This window comes from Myotis nattereri (genome assembly GCF_964212035.1).
Source record: "Myotis nattereri genome assembly, chromosome: 15".
Classification (NCBI taxonomy): Eukaryota; Metazoa; Chordata; class Mammalia; order Chiroptera; family Vespertilionidae; genus Myotis; species Myotis nattereri.
The window spans coordinates 46,466,472-46,482,468 of NC_138090.1; the positions used below are offsets into that span (position 1 = coordinate 46,466,472).

At 54.0% G+C, this 15,997-nt stretch overlaps 1 protein-coding gene across 1 annotated transcript; it reads right to left on the reverse strand.

The window, feature by feature from the left end:
• Window positions 1–2,220: 2,220 nt before the first annotated feature.
• Window positions 2,221–9,639, reverse strand: MYPOP (Myb related transcription factor, partner of profilin). Its single transcript, XM_081108176.1, has 2 exons — window positions 9,027–9,639; window positions 2,221–3,492 (listed from the first exon to the last, which is right to left on the reverse strand). Exons 1-2 carry the CDS (start codon window positions 9,523–9,525, stop codon window positions 2,816–2,818), a joined length of 1,176 nt encoding a protein of 391 aa, XP_080964302.1. The 5' UTR covers window positions 9,526–9,639; the 3' UTR covers window positions 2,221–2,815.
• Between the last annotated feature and the right edge of the window lie 6,358 nt (window positions 9,640–15,997).

Genomic DNA, 15,997 nt, shown 5'->3' on the forward strand with positions numbered 1-15,997 from the left:
TGGCGAGCAAGAGTGGGGGGCGGGGGGTGTAGTTTCTGGGACGAGCAAGCGCCAGACCACCTTTCAGCAACCTGAGTGCTTACTACCTGATAGGCCCAGCCCGGCTCTGGCGACTCCCATGTTTTTTCTTATAAATTTTTTTTTTTTTTTTTTTTTATTGATTGCAGAGAGGAAGGGAGACAGAAATAGAAACATCAGTGATGAGAATCACGGATTGGCTGCCTCCAGCACGTCCCCTGCTGGGGATAAAGCCTGCAACCCAGCATGTGCCCTGATGGGGAATCAAACTGTGACCTCCTGGTTCATAGGTCCCCGCTCAACCGCTCAACCACCCAACCACCGAGACATGCTGGCCCAGCCGTGTTTTTTCTTCGTGTCCTTGGAATAGTGTGAGGCAGGCGGATGTGAGGGCTGGGCAGGGAAGACAGGTCTCTAAGTTCTAACCCCCATTAGCCTCTTCCTAAGCCTGGGTCCATGCTAAGGACACAATATTTTAATGTATTGTCAGCGTTGCATACTCAAGTGTTTTTCAAACTAATTGGGGGCTGCCTACCCCACTCCCTCATCCAGCTGCAGGCATAGCAGCTCTGATTTTATGTTACCCACCTATAACTTGTAAAAAATGGACTTCTTGCCCAGCTGGCGTGCTTCAGTGGCTGAGCATTGCCGACCTATGAACCAGGAGGTCACAGTTTGACTCCCCATCAGGGCACTGGCTGAGGTTGCGGGCTTGATCCCCAGTGTGGGAGGCAGCCAATCAGTGACTCTTATCGATGTTTCTCTCGCTCTTTAAAATTATTTATATACCAGAGGCCCGATGCACGAAATTCGTGCAAGGGGCTTGGCCCTCACAGCCCTGCCTGCCTTGGCTGGCCTTTGCAGCCCCAGCTTTGTCCAGAAGGTCATCCAGATGGTTGTTCTGCTTTTCAGTCTAATTAGCATATTAGTTCTTTATTATATAGGATATATATTAATGGACTTCTTTGGAAAGGACTCCTTTTGCTTCAACCTAAGCAATGTTATGGGCACCATCATGGCCCTTATGTGCTAGCTACATTTTTACGTAAGTTAAAGGTGCATCTACAACTATTAAAAGGGCCAGCAGGTATCACTGAAAATTGCATTTGGGTCATTCTCTAGTAAACTCTAGTGGCAGACAAGAGTTCTGGCCAGATGCCAGCTTCAGGTGGACTGGATTGGCACCTGACAAGTTTAAGGCAAGTTCCTAAACTCAGGAAAAAAAAAAAAAATGGAGACCCCTAGCTTCTGCTTTTCACCGGCTACCTTCAGGTTAAGATGCAAACCTGCATATGAATGCTAAGCATGGTGCCAGGCCCCGAAATGAAGCATTGTAAGTGAAGTGTGTGTTTGTTAGCTGCCCATTATTTCAAAGATGCAACTCCGCTTCAGCACTGGGCAGCGCTGAGGACACAGGAGTGACTGAGAGAGGCTCAGGCCTGGACCTGACAAGGCTCAGCCTAGTGAGGGAGGTAGACTTTCCATTTAACTGTAGATGATTAACTTCATTAACTTCAGATGATTAACTTCATTTCTTGGCAACTGCTGGGGGGGGGGGGGTGTCAGACAAGGCTTTCCTCAGGAGGTGATATTTGAGCTAAGGCCTGGGAGATAAGTAGAATCTAGTTGTAGAAAATAAAGCCTCCTACATCAAAAGATGCCCATTGTACAGATGAGGAAAATGGAGGTCCGTGGTGACGCAGCTGCCCAGGGCGACACCAGGGGCGGAGCCAGGTCTGAATCCAGGGAGGTGGTTATTTCCGGCTTTGCTCCAGGCTCTGCAGCAGGTTTCAGAGTAAGAAAATCAGCTCCTGGGACTCTTCCCCCTCCCCACGTGGGAGTCTGTGGCTCGTTTCTCAATAAATTCCCACCTTTGCTATAAAAAAAAAAATCAACTCCTGCCTTCCTGAACTATGGAGGAAACATGCCTTAAGTATGTTTAACACGTCTTCACTTGGAGGCACTATTATGTAGCAGGCCCATCCTAGGCGGGGAGGGAATCCAGGATGCTTTCCTGGAGATGACAGTGCGGTGGCATCTGGAGGATGAGTAAGTAGAATAAGATGTGAACGCTGGCCTTGATGGTTTTAACAAAAGAAGGCTCCAGCCTCTCTAACTTCAAGGGTATGTCGCCTGTTCCCGGGAGGGTTGGGCAGGTGTAGGGACTGAAATCCCAGGCCTGTCTCAGCCAGAGCCTTGAGTGATTGTATTAAAAATAAGTTTATTGATATCTTGTCACCACTGAGGAGAAAGGAGGGGGCTGAGTTCTGGAGGTCAGACTGCACTGGGAGGCAGAGGACCCAACCTATACCTCCCCTTGAGAACTCGCCCCCCCCCCCCGAATACAGACTGCTGTCCCCTCATTGTCATCCACGCTCTGATTTGCCTCGCAGCCCCCACTCCCTCCGAAGTCTGGACTGGGAAGCGGGGAGGCCTCCCACAGATCAGTTCTCTTCAAGTCAAGACCAGGAGTGATTAGGGAAGGGGGCGTGAGGTTCCCTCTGCAGCCCACCAAGGGCAATAAGAAATAACCTAAAATTGATGGCTTAGAAGTCAGGGTTAAGGAAAGCAGCCAGGCAGACAGCGCTGTACTGGAGAAAGGGCTGGGGGGCCCATCAACGAGGGCCCCCGCGAATCAGGCACTAACTAGTACAGGGTGTGGGGTGCTCACGCCCCTGCAGCAGGGAGCCAGGGTGCAGCTGGCATGGGGAAGGTGCATGGCCCTCCTCCGCTGGGCTAAGCTGGGAGAGGTGGTGCAGGCAGAAAGTGCAGACAAGCTTGAATCCAATGGTCGATTTCACGGAGATTTCCATCGCCCTCGCCTCTTCCGTGTAGGAAAACCTTTCCTCCTCTTGTGTGGGGGGGAGTCATGGGGAGGAGGAGGGGTTGGGGGTGGCCGGGGCGTCCCTTCCTCGCTTCTACGGGCGATGATCACCCCCCTGGCTGCCACCTTGGCCCGGTCCACGACAGCAGCCACCACAGACACGGGCTCTGGGGTGATCTCCACCTTGGGGGTAGGTGGAGGCAGGACAGGCCTAGGGGGTGGGGGTGGAGGTGGGGGCAGTGGGTCAACGGGGGTTCCAGGCAGCAGGGGCAGCAGGGCGCTGAGGGCCTCGCTCAGTTTGGTCAGTCCCTGCCGCAGGGTGCCAGCCAGCTCCCTGATGGCGTTGGCAGTCTCCTGCTGCGCCCGCAGGAAGTCCAGGGAGGGGTCTGGGGACGAGGGCAGAGGCAGGAGAGGGGGTGAGGGGCTGGCGGGCGAGGGCGCCACTTGAACCTGTGGCAGTGGCTGGGGTGCTGGAGGGGCTGGGGGCGGTGGAGACAAGGCCAGACGGGGCAGCTGGACGGTCTGCAGGGCTGGAGGGGGCGAGGACTCACGCTCCTTGGGCGGTGGGCAGCCCCTTTCCTGGGGGTGGCAGGAGGGCCGGGCCCAGGGCTCCGGGCTGCTGGAGCCCCCCTTGCTGTGGGCTGGTGTATCTGCGGAGAGAGATGTAGGCAAGGTGTGCGTGACCCTGCAATGCTGTCTGGATTCCTCCCTTCTACCTCCACCCGCCTTAGCCCCAGAGCCGCCATCTTTAAAACTCAAGTCAGATCATGGCTTGCAACAGAAGCCCGCATACTGCGGAGTCAGTACGTTATACTGAGTGATAACCTGGTAGCCTCTGGCGGCCTTAGTGGAAAAGGGTCCCGGAGGCCTGCAGCAGAGTCAGGCAGAGCCAACCTAGAATCTAGAAGGTTCAGACCATCTGATACCCCCCCCCCACCCCCACCGCTCACTTCTCAGACCTCTTTGCTGGATCCCAGGGGGAGAGGTGTGGTGGCCGGAGCAGTAGGGGTTGTCTCCTATGCAGATGCCAGGGTTTCAACCTCAGCTCCAGTCTGTACCAGCTCACCCCCAGGCCTGCTGGGCTGCCTCCATCTCCTCTCACCTGGCATCTCATTCATGCCCATGAACTTGAACACAGTCCACAGGCAGCGGCTCCCGGATTTCCAGACCCAGCCTGACCCCTTCTCTCCAGCTGTGGACTCAGCATACCCCGATGGTCACCTACTAATGCCTCTCGCTCACTTGCCCAGAGCTGAGCTCCCGGTGCTCCCAACCTGCTCCTCCCCCAGCCCCCCCACCCCCACCCCCCCATTGCGGCTTATGGCAGCTCTCCATCCTTCCAACTGCTTGGGCCAAAAACTTTTTCTCTTTTTCTCTCCCGAGGCCCCATCCATATACAAACACCATTGGTTCTGCCTTCAAACTGATCCAACACCCAACCTCTCCTGTCCGCCTCCACGGCCCCCACCTGGTCCAACCGTCACCTCCCACCTGAACCGTGGCAGGTGCCTTCTCACTGGCTTCCTGCTTCCACCCTGCCCCTCACAGTCTGTCCTCCACCAGAGCCTCAGGGGTCCAACTGAAATACATGTCAGTTATGCTACAGGGAAGAAGCCAGTCGCAAAGGACCACATGTCACGTGACCCATTTATATGAAATGTCCAAAATAGGCAAATCTACAGAGACAGAAAGTAGATTAGTGGTTGCCTAGGGCAGGGTGGAGATGGGGGAATAGGGAGGGGGGTGATGGCTAAGAGGTGCAGGGTTTTTCTTTTCTTTTTTTTTTTAAGTAGATTTTATTGATTTCTTACAGAGAGGAAGGGAGAGGGATAGAGAGTTAGAAACATCAATGAGAGAGTGAGAGAGAAACATCGATCAGCTGCCTCCTGCACACTCCCTATTGGGGATGTGCCTGCAACCAAGGTACATGCCCTTGACCGGAATCGAACCTGGGACCCTTGAGTCTGCAGGCCGACGCTCTATCCACTGAGCCAAACCGGTTAGGGCCAGGGTTTCTTTTTCAAGGGATGAAAAGTACCTGAAATTGATTGTGATGGTTGCAGACTGTGCATATAGGAAAAGCCAAGGAATTGCAGACTTGAGGTGGGCGGGTTATACGGTAGGGGAATTGTAGCTTAATGAAGATGTTAAAAAACACAAGTCAGATGTCTTTCGCAGCTCAACGCCTCGTGGCTTTCATCTCAGAGGAAGGAAAGTCCTCAAAGACCCCAAGTTTCTGCGTGATCTGCCCCCACGGCCTCCCTGACCTCATCTCCCTCCCCACGGTCTGTACCTTGTTCATTTGGCTCCACCACCTTGGCCTTATTTTATTTATTTTTTAATATATTTCTTTATTGACTTCAGAGAGGAAGAGGGAGAGATAGAAACATCAATGATAAAAGAGAATCATTGGTTGGCTGCCTCCTGCACGCCCCCTACTGGGGATCGAGCCCGCAACCCAGGCATGTGCCCTTGGCTGGAATCGAACCTGGGACCCTTCAGTCCCCAGGCCAACACTCTATCCACTGAACCAAACCGGCTAGGGCCATGGTCGGCAAACTGCGGCTCTTGAGCCACATGCGGCTCTTTGGCCCCTTGAGTGTGGCTCTTCCGAAGCCTTAGGAGCACCCTAATTAAGTTAATAACAATGTACCTACCTATATAGTTTAAGTTTAAAAAATTTGGCTCTCAAAAGAAATTTCAATCGTTGTACTATTGATATTTGGCTCTGTTGACTAATGAGCTTGCCGACCACTGGGCTAGGGCCACCTTGGCCTTCATACTGATCCTCACAGTAGGATGTGCCTTTGCATTTGCTATTCCTTGGCCTGGAAAGGTCTTTCCCCAGACACACCTGCCTGGCTCCCTCCCTCACCTCCTCAGGCCTCCACTCACAGGCGGCCTCCTTGGGAAGACATTCCTTGATATCGTCCCTCTTAAATAGCTCCCATCCCTGTCCTTTTGTCTCCTGGCCAGGCCCTGCCCTCCTGCGCTGTTTCAGAGTCCTCACAGCCATTCTCTGGCATAGGTGCTATCATTATCACCCCATCTTACAAATAAGGCGACTGAGGCCCAGAGAGGTGTCCCAGATCTGGCGAATGGTCGAAGAGGGAGTGGAACCCAGGTAGGTTCCAGAGCCCACACTTTTATCCACTCCCTGGGCCGCGGCTGTGGGCCTGAGGGTGGCGAGTCTCACTCAGAAGGACATGAGAACTGCAGCCACTTGAAAATAGGGCTTTTCGTCTACTGACTACGATGCACGGAAAGTGGCCCACTCCCCACACCCACAGGGCTCACGGAGGCCCCATCACACCGGCGTTAAAATCCTATTTGCCAACATTGAGCCTCAGTGTCCCTACCTGTAACTGGATGTGTGTCAGTGCCTGGGACCAAGGGCCCCAGTAACAGATCATCTTCCCGAGGGCCATTCCTGGGAGTCACTGACTCACCTCTGGCACATGCGTAAGTGCCTGACACTCAGTGAATTCTCCATGTTGTTACTGTTTTTTCAAACATTAGGCCAGAGAGAAATGGTCCCAATTCTCTCTCCGTGTCAATAAAGACACCTCAGGCAGCCCCAGGCTGTTTCAGTCCTTCAGTTCCTCTTTGGAGTTTCACACTGTGGGTCTTCTGTGTACTATTCTAATCAAGGAGCTTTAAGCACCTTCCTGCACATTCCTGCCTCAGGGCCTTTGCACGTGCTGTTCCCTCTAGCTGGATGGAGTGCTTTCCTCAGCTATTCATCCATTTGGCTCAATCCCTCTATTCAGGTTACTGTTCAAGGTTTACCTCCTCAGAGAAGCTGACCCCTCTTACCCTGTCTAAAGCAGACCTCCTTCTATCACTCACTATCCTCTTAATGCCTTTTTTTTTTTTTTTCAGTTTTTATAACTCCCTATATATGATCCATGTTGGATTGTTTGTGGTCTGTCTCCCATAATTAGAACGTCAGCTTCATAAGAGAAGGGAAATTGTCTTTCTGCACAGTATTCCCCGCATCTACAACAGTGCCTGCCTCAGAAAGGTACTCAGTAAACATTTGTTGAATGAATGAATGAAGGGGCTGCACAGGTTTTGAAAAAATAAGTTTACCATGTCTGCTCCAGTTCAACGGGGCCATTTCACAGATAGAAACACGGAGTTTTCATTCACACTGAGAATAAGAGTCCCAAGTGATTGTGTCTCTCTCCTGCTCAAGACACTTTTATGACTTCTAAATGCCCTCAAGATAAAGTCCACCCCCTAGCCGGTTTGGCTCAGTGGATAGAGCATCGGCCTGCGGACTGAAGGGTCCCAGGTTTGATTCCGGCCAAGGGCACACGCCTGGGTTGCGGGCTCGATCCCCAGTAGGGAGTGTGCAGGAGGCAGCTGATCAATGGTTCTATCTCTTCATTGATGTTTTTATCTCTCTATCCCTCTCCCTTCCTCTCTAAAATCAATAAAAATATATATTTTTTAAAAAAAGATAAAATCCAAAGCCTGGCCTTCACTTGTAAGCCATGTGTGACCCAATTCTGGCACACTCATTAACTTTCAGTCATACTAATTGTTGTTATTGCCAGGCAATCTAGCCCAATTGCTAAGTGCATGGACTGTGAGTTGCACACGTGTGTATTCCAGTTTTACCTCTACTACTTACTTGCTGTGTGACCTTGAGTAGGTGAAGGAACCTCTTTGAATCACAAGATCCTGAACTGCTTTGTTTGATCATGTCCCTCCCTTCCTCAAAACCCTTCTGTGGCTTCCCAAAGCACTTCCGGATAACATGCGAACTCCTCAATCCAGCCTAAAGGCCCTGCAGAGTCTGGTCTTTGCTGACCTCTCAAACCTCATCTCAAAACATTTCCTTTCTTCAATCTTTCCACTCGCCCGCTCCTCTCTCCAACTGGGAGACTTCAATTTTCTAAACTGGTCAAGCTTTCTTGCTTCCAAGCCACTGTACATGCTGTTCCTTCTACCAGGAACACTTTCCTAGCGCTTCATCCTCACTTTATGTCTCAGCTCTGATTTCTCCTCCTCTAGGAAGCCCTCCTTGACTTCCCAGGGTAGGTCAGCTGGGAGTCATCACTGTCTATGAGTCTGTCTTCCCCACTGGACTGTGATTCCCCAGTCACAGAAACACTGAGGTTTGATTCACACTAAGAACAAAGGTCCAGATTATTGTGTTTCTTTCTTGCTTAAGACTCCCAAATGCCTTCAAGATGAAGTCCAAAGTCTGACCTTCATTGTGTCCCCAACACTACCCACCATAGGACAGTGCCTGGGGAATAGCTGTGTAAGAAATAATAACCTAGACTCAAGGCTAAGTGGAAAATCGTGTACTCAGCTCTCCACATCTCCTCGACTCTGCATGACCTTGGGGGTTAACAAACCTCTGTGAGACTTTGACTTATAAAATAGTGAAGCAGTCCGTACCTCACAACATTGGCAATTATATCAGAAGCTGATAATGAATGTTCCAGAGGCCATGTTCTAAGCAATTTATGCATATTAATTCACTTCATCATTACAGCAACCTTTGGGTAGCAACTGCTTTTTATCCCCATTTTACAGATGCAGAAACTGATCTGCAGTAACGTACCCACAATGACACAGCTGAGTGGCAAAGCTGTGGTTGGAGCCCAGTCTGCCTCCAGAGTCACTACCCTACAAGACGTTTAATTGAAATGATGCCTTGCCCTAGCTGGTTTGGTTCAGTGGATAGAACATTGGCCCGCAGACCTAAGGGTCCCTGGTTGGATTCGGTCAAGGGCACGAGCTGTGGGCTCGATCCCCAGGAAGCAGCCAATCAATGATTCTCTCTCATCACTGATGTTTCTAACTCTCTCCCCCTCTCCCTTCCTCTCTGAAATCAATAAAAAAATATTTTTAAAAAGATTCTATCACAAAATTCTTAAAAAAGGAGAAAAGAAATGATGCCTGAGCTGATGACTCTGGGTGTGGACTCTGGGGCCAGGCTTCCTAGGTCGGGGTTCTGTTCCTGACTCTGACAGTCACTGGCGGTGGAACCCGAGGCAAGTCCTTTCACTTTTCTGAGCCTCAGTTTCCCCAGGTGTAAAATTGGGATGATGCCAGCATCCCCCTAGCAGGGTTGTAGTGGGAAGCTGATGAGCCACCTACAGGGCTTGGACCAGTGCCAGGCACACAGCAGACTCTCTGCTACGGTGATGCTTAAGGAACTCACCTGCCCCGCGGTCTTCCCTGCGGTCCTCGGACAACACGTAGCGCTGGGTGTAGGCACTTGGGGCCAGTGGCTGTGAGGGGGGCGCCGCTGGGGGCTGCTCCGCCCCTGCGCCGGCGCCCGGCCCCGCCACACCCGGCCCGAGGATGGCAAAAATGGTCTCCTCCTCGGCAGAGAAGGCGTCCTCGGCGGTAGCCCCAGCGCCCTGCGTGGAGTGCGGCACGCGGGCCAGCTTCTCCTTGGTGCGGCGCTTGAAGTCGTTCCAGCGCTTCTGCACCTCCTGGCCGGTGCGCTTCCAGCTGGTGATGCCGTTGATCTTGGCCGCGATGCCGTCCCACACGCGCCGCCGCTCGGCCACGCTCACCCGACGGCTCTGCGCGCCGTAGAGCTGCGGGTAGTGGGCGCGCACCTCCCGGATCAGGATCTGGTTCTCTTCGAACGAGAACCGCGGCTTGCGCAGCCGGGTGGTCTCTTCCGCTTCGCCCGCCGCCGCCGAGGCCATGGCGCCCCCCGACGCCGCCGTCCGGCCGCCTGGCGCATGGGGGGCGCCGGCGCTGCGGGCACAGGGCGCACCGCGCTGGCGGGGGCTCGGCGTCCCCCGCGCCGCCAACCCCACCCTGGCCGGCCGCTGCGACACCGGCTCCTTAGTACCCGGGGCCAGGGATGGGGGCAGGGGACGGGGGGCGATGGGCCGTGGGGAGCAGTCCGAGTGCCTAATAGCAGCTGACACCCGTGGAGCGCTCCTCTCCTGCCAGTGAGGCGCCAAGTGCCAAGCCGAGGAGTTGATGGAAACTGGGGAGGATCTGGAGGGGTGGAGGGAAATGAGGAAGAGCGGCAGAGGGGGTATCTGCAGGAGTCGGAGGAGAATGGGGGCATAGGACAAGTGCAAGCAGAATGGGGGTGTTTCGGAGGTCGAAAACGCACAAGGGTAACGGGGGTGCAAGATGCTGAAGGGGAGATGCAGCAAGAAGGGGGGATCTGGAGCAGAGGAGCGCTCTGGGGGTTCCGGGCCAATGGGACGTCTGTACGACCATTACGGGAAGGGGTCCTCGGAGGGGATGAGCAGGAATAGCGGCGAGTTGGGGGCTCCTAGGGCAGGGGAGCTGGGACCATGAAATACTAGGAATTGGGGTCTGCAGAGATGGCGGGGGCTTGCTAGAAATTAAGGGGCGCTCTGGGGGTAATGGAAGTCAGGGATTAGGCGGGGGACAGCGGAGGCTATGGTGGGGGGGCTCCTGGAAGAGTGAGGGTCGCGGAGGGTGGGGACCGAGTCGGGCCGCGGGTCACTCACCGGCGCCGCCGCAGCCCCCGCCTGCCCGTCGGTCCAGGCTCGGGCCCCTGCGGCCTCCTCCCTCCCCCCGCTGCTCTCCGTCCTCCCGCTCTGGACCCCGCCTCCCGCTGCCGGGAGAGCCGCGGCGCAGGCGCAGCACACGCCGGTGGGTCCCCAACGCCCCGACCGCCGGGGTTTCACGCCCCGCCCACGTCGCCAGCGCAGGACCGCCTCCCGCCAGCCTCCGCCGGCCGCAGCCTCCGGTGCCACCGCGGCGCACGCGCAAAACCCCGTCTCACGCATGCGCGCCGCTTGCCTCTAGCCTTGGTACCCAAGGCTGTCGCCCTGAGCAGGCGTCGCCATCCTTGCAGGAGGCAGGAGAGATCAGGGAGAGAGCGCGGGGACCGTCCCCGCCGTTTGGACTCTCAGCCCACCCAGCTCCATATCTATGCATATGTTTTTTTCTCTAGCAGAGAAGGGAGGGAGACGGCGCTGGAGGGATGCGCTTTGTTTCCATGACAACTGCGTGGGTGGAGTGAAAGCGGATGGGGCGGGGGGCGTCGTAGTAAAACCGGGTTGTCGCCTCCTTATACTCGCCCCAGCGCGGGACTGCTCGGGATCTGCTAACCACCTATTCCCCGTAGGGGCGGGGCACCCTGGGAATGTGTTGTTCCAGGCGGGCGCAGTAACTATGGCAACGCATAAACCTTCCATCCATGCCTGGCGCACCCCCAACCATGTACACATTTACTTCTCGAGGTAAGGGAGGGAGACCTGAGTGAGAGCGTCCTCGGTAGGGAGGGTGATCCTGGCGCGGGCATGACGTTAAGCAAACGCGTGGAAGAAGGAATGAATCTAGAAGACCGGTTGGGTGAGCTGGAAGGCAGGATGCAAGGCGGGCCGAAACATTTGTAATTTAGTAACCCGCAGGAGACTTCAAGGTCATCAACCAACGGTGCTTCATCTGTTCAACAAATATTTATTGAACGTCTACACAGTTCCAGGTGCAGTGAATACAAAAGACAAAAACCTATACCTTCATGGTGCTCACTCTTTACTTGGGAGAATCAGACAACTGGCAAAATAAATAGACATATAAGTGAGAAGGTGATAAGTATTATGAAGAAAATGGAAGGGGCCCTAGCTGGTTTGGCTCAGTGGATAGAGCATTGGCCTGCGGACTGAAGGGTCCTAGGTTCGATTCTGGCCAAGGGCAGTGTTAAGGCAGTGGGCTCTGAGCCAGGAAGCAAGGGCCTGCCCTGTGCTTCAGGTGTCGCCCTGGCCGTTGTGTGCAGGGTGGATGGGAGGGGGCAAGTGTTTTGGGCAGAGTCAAGGGGCAATCTAGAGCAGGGACAAGGAAGGGGTGGGGATACTGGGCCAGGGCAGAGATGGTGGGAAAGGTGGAAATTAATTGGGAGGCATTTGGAAGGCGGAATGTAGAGTGCAGAGCCTGTCAGGCTGGGGAGCAGGGAGATGTGTAGGTGACACCCAGTTCTCTGGCCCAGGTCCCAGTTGGGGGTATAGGGCCAGTTAAGACCTAGTGAGTATTTTCAGTAGGTGATGTTCATTGAGTTTTGTACCCACCCCCCCCCCCCCCAAAAAAAAGAGATACTGATATCCTACCCCTCAGTACTTCAGAATGTAATCTTATTTGGAAATAGATTATTGGAGACGTAATTCATGAAAATGACGGCATACTGGAGTCCTTATAAGAAGAGGAGAGAGACGCAGAGGAAAGACCAAGATCGGAGTGATGCTGCCAGAAGCCAGGGAAGGCCTGGGGCTGCCAGAAGCTGGAAGAGGCGAGGACGGACCCTCCCCTAGAGTCTTCGGGGGGAGTGTGACCCGGCCAACAGCTTGATTTCAGATTTCTGGCCTCCAGAACTGTGAGAGCGTGCATTTCCATTAATTTTTTAAAATATATTTTATTGATTTTTTACAGAGAGGAAGAGAGAGAGATAGTTAGAAACATCGATGAGAGAGAAACATCGATCAGCTGCCTCCTGCACACCCCCCACTGGGGAAGTGCCCACAACCCAGGTACATGCCCTTGACCGGAATCGAACCTGCAGGCCGACGCTCTATCCACTGAGCCAAACCGGTTTCGGCCCATTAATTTTTTTAATCCTCATCCAAGGATACGTTTTTGTAGATCAGAGAGGGGGGGGGGAGAGAGAGAGAGAGAGAGAAACATTGATCAGTTGCCTTCCACACATGGAACCCACAACCTAGGTATGTGCCTTAACCCACAACCTTTCGGTGACAGGACGACACTCTAACCAACCTAGCCACCCGGCCGGGGCCATTTCTGTTGTTTTAAGCACCAGTTTGCTATGGGAGCCCTCGGAAAGGAATACGCTGGGCATCTGGCGAGGCATCCAGGGTGGTGTTGCCGGGCAAGTGTGGGCTGAGGGACGATGTGGGTCTAAATCAGGCCTGGAGCCAGGGAGCCACTGGCAGAGGTGAGGCCTAGACTTGTGTAGGTGTGGGGGTGTTGAACAGGATGCAGGAGGTCAAAGGGCAAGGCCCCGGGAATGGGGATGAATTAGGGAAAGTGTCCTAAAGCCTGTTTTCCTAACTAACTGTGGGTCCAGAAAAACATTTAGTGGGTCGCAGACAAACAAACACAATACAGCAGAGTAGGAAATTGTCGGAGCGCATTCTAAGCAGTAAGGTAAGTATTGCTTTGAGGACCTTTTGCTTCAGCTGTGTATTTTCAGAGGTTTTTAAGACACATCCTAGGACCGTGGCAATTGCTCAGTTCTGGAGTCAGGCTGTCTGCTTTCCAGTTTCCCCACTTACTTGCTGTGTAACCTCGGACAGGTTGCTCAGCCTGTCTGGCCCTTGGCTTTCCTGTCTGTGAAATGGGGATTAGCCCTAGTGTCTCCCTCATGGAGTGTTAGAATGTTAACTGGGTCCATATGTAGAAAGCATTTGAGCAGGGCCTGGCATGTAATAACTGTTTTGTTATTATTACTAAGAGTACTCTTTTGTGAACTTTGGTTTCAGAGGGGTGTGTGTGTGTGTGTGTGTGTGTGCGCGCGCACGTGTGCACATGCGTGTGTTAGATCGTGATGTAAAACTCCTCGTTGTGGGCTGCAATAAGAAGTGAAAGGAACTGGATCTAGGAGAGGAAATTTGTTCTTTAGACTTTTCAAACCATTAAACCAGGCCACCTGGATTATCTAGGCTGAGCTCCCTTACTTAAAGTCCACCGAGGCCCTGGCTAGTGTGGCTCAGTGGGCAGAGCATCGCCCTTTGGACTGAAGGGTCCCGGTCTCGATTCCAGTCAAGGGCACATGCCCGGGTTGTGGCTCAGTCCCTATTAGGGGGCGTGCAAGAGGCAGCCGATCAATGATTCTCGCTCATCATTGATGTTTCTGTCTCTCTCTCTCCCTCCCTTCCTCTCTGAAATTAATAAAAATATATTTTTTAAATTATCAACCTATAAATGATTTGGTTTCTATTCCAATTGAATGGACTTGCATCCATAAAACACCTGCGTTGCAGCACTGGGGCTAGTGTTTGAATAGCTGGGGGGACAGTGGCCTCACCGAGTGGACACATCAAACTGACCATCGCAACTATAGACACAATCAGTAATGAAACCACATAGCATGTTCGCTGGTGGTTAAGGTGGAAAGGAAGGTAGAGCAGGCAGGAGGGATCAGCAGCGTGAGGATGCGAAGGCCTCACAGAGGAGGTGATATCTGACCAAAGAACGGCGGGAGGTGAGGGGGCAAGCCACCACCAGTGGGAATCTGGGACAAGAGTGATTGATCCAAGGAGGGGCAGGGTGTGTGCAAAGGCCCTCAGGCAGGTATGTCCTGGAAGCATTCGTGGAACAGCGAGAAGAGAGTGAGAGGAGAGGTTCAGAGAGAGGCCCCGGAGAGGACTTCGGCTTCTACTCTGAGTGAGACAGACCGCAGGAGGGCTCCGTGCGGAGGAGGGATGTGACCTGACTTGTGTTTTAGCGGGATCACTTTTGTTGGGGGTGGAACGTGTACTCTAGGCCCTGGAGCCCAGGAGGTCAAGAACAGAAGCAGGGAGACGGGTGAGGAGGTGACTGCCACAGTCCTGGTGAGAGGAGCTGGGGGCCGGCCGGGTGGCGTGGTCAGAATCTGGGTGTGGTCAGTACGTTGAGGGGGGCGCTGACAGGGTGTCCTCTGGGTGTGTGACTTCCCTTCTGGACATGATGAGGCGTCCAAGCGGGGATTCCTTAGGCAGTTGTCTATGATGAGAGTGGAGTCTGTGAGAAAGGTTTGCATTTGTCAGAATGACTGTGGGGGAGGGGGAGGAAGGAAGGAGAGGAAAGGGACAGAGTGAAAGACACAAAGAAACAGAAAGCTAAACCTAAGAGAGATCTCAGCGTGGTCAACAGATCAAAAACAGGGACTTCAGTTAGTGGAGCTACCTTTTCCATTTGCATAAAATTCTCCAGCGTGGCCCAGATTCTGGCCAGCCTCCGACATCAGCTTTTTTTTTTTTTTTTAATATATTTTATTGATTTTTCACAGAGAGGAAGGGAGAGGGATAGAGAGTTAGAAACATCAATGAGAGAAAAACATCGATCAGCTGCCTCCTGCACACTCCCCACTGGGGATGTGCCCGCAACCAAGGTACATGCCCTTGACCGGAATTGAACCTGGACCCTTGAGTCCGCAGGCCGACGCTCTATCCACTGAGCCAAACTGGTTAGGGCTCGGACATCAGCTTTAACTGACAGTCACAACACACTAGACCCCTGGACCCTGACAGGAGCACAAATTCAATTTCGGAGTCTCACGAGATAGTAGGCACCTGACCAGAGGGGGGAGGGGAGATGGTGGGCACCCTGACCTGAGGGGGAGGGGAGATGGTGGGCACCCTGACCTGAGGGGGAGGGGAGATGGTGGGCACCCTGACCTGAGGGGGAGGGGAGACGGTGGGCACCCTGACCTGAGGGGGAGGGGAGATGGTGGGCACCCTGACCTGAGGGGGAGGGGAGATGGTGGGCACCCTGACCTGAGGGGGAGGGGAGATGGTGGGCACCCTGACCTGAGGGGGAGGGGAGATGGTGGGCACCCTGACCTGAGGGGGAGGGGAGATGGTGGGCACCCTCACCTGAGAGGGAGGTGGGATGGTGGACACCCTGACCTGAGGGGGAGGGGAGATGGTGGGCACCCTGACCTGAGGGGGAGGTGGGATGGTGGGCACCCTGACCTGAGGGGGAGGTGGGATGGTGGACACCCTGACCTGAGGGGGAGGTGAGATGGTGGGCACCCTGACCTGAGGGGGAGGGGAGATGGTGGGCACCCTGACCTGAGGGGGAGGGGAGATGGTGGGCACCCTGACCTGAGGGGGAGGGGAGATGGTGGGCAGAGCGGGGGAAGGTGAGGTTCAGGAATCCCACCTTCGGCGTGTACACTTCAGGGCACAATGGAACTCTGTGGGGTTCTAGGGCCATCTTTAAGGGACCTAATTTTTCTTGTTTCCTTTTTAAAAAAAAATATTTTTATTGACTTCAGAGAGGAAGAGAAGGGAGAGAGAAACATCAATGATGAGAGAGAATCATTGATCAGCTGCCTCCTGCATACCCCACACTGGGGATGGAGCCCACAACCCGGGGCCTGTGCCCTTGATCAGAATTGAACCCGGGACCCTCCAGTCTGCAGGCCGGTGCTCTATCCCCTCAGCCAAACCGGACAGGGCTATGGACCTAATT

What these genes read in the sequence shown, in the direction of transcription:
- MYPOP (XM_081108176.1), bottom strand. Translation starts at nt 9,525, where the DNA reads ATGGCCTCGGCGGCGGCGGGCGAAGCGGAAGAGACCACCCGGCTGCGC. An exon ending in CAGGGAAGACCGCGGGGCAG is followed by an intron (nt 3,493 to 9,026) that starts GTGAGTTCCTTA and finishes CTCTCTCCGCAG; the next exon opens with ATACACCAGCCCACAGCAAG.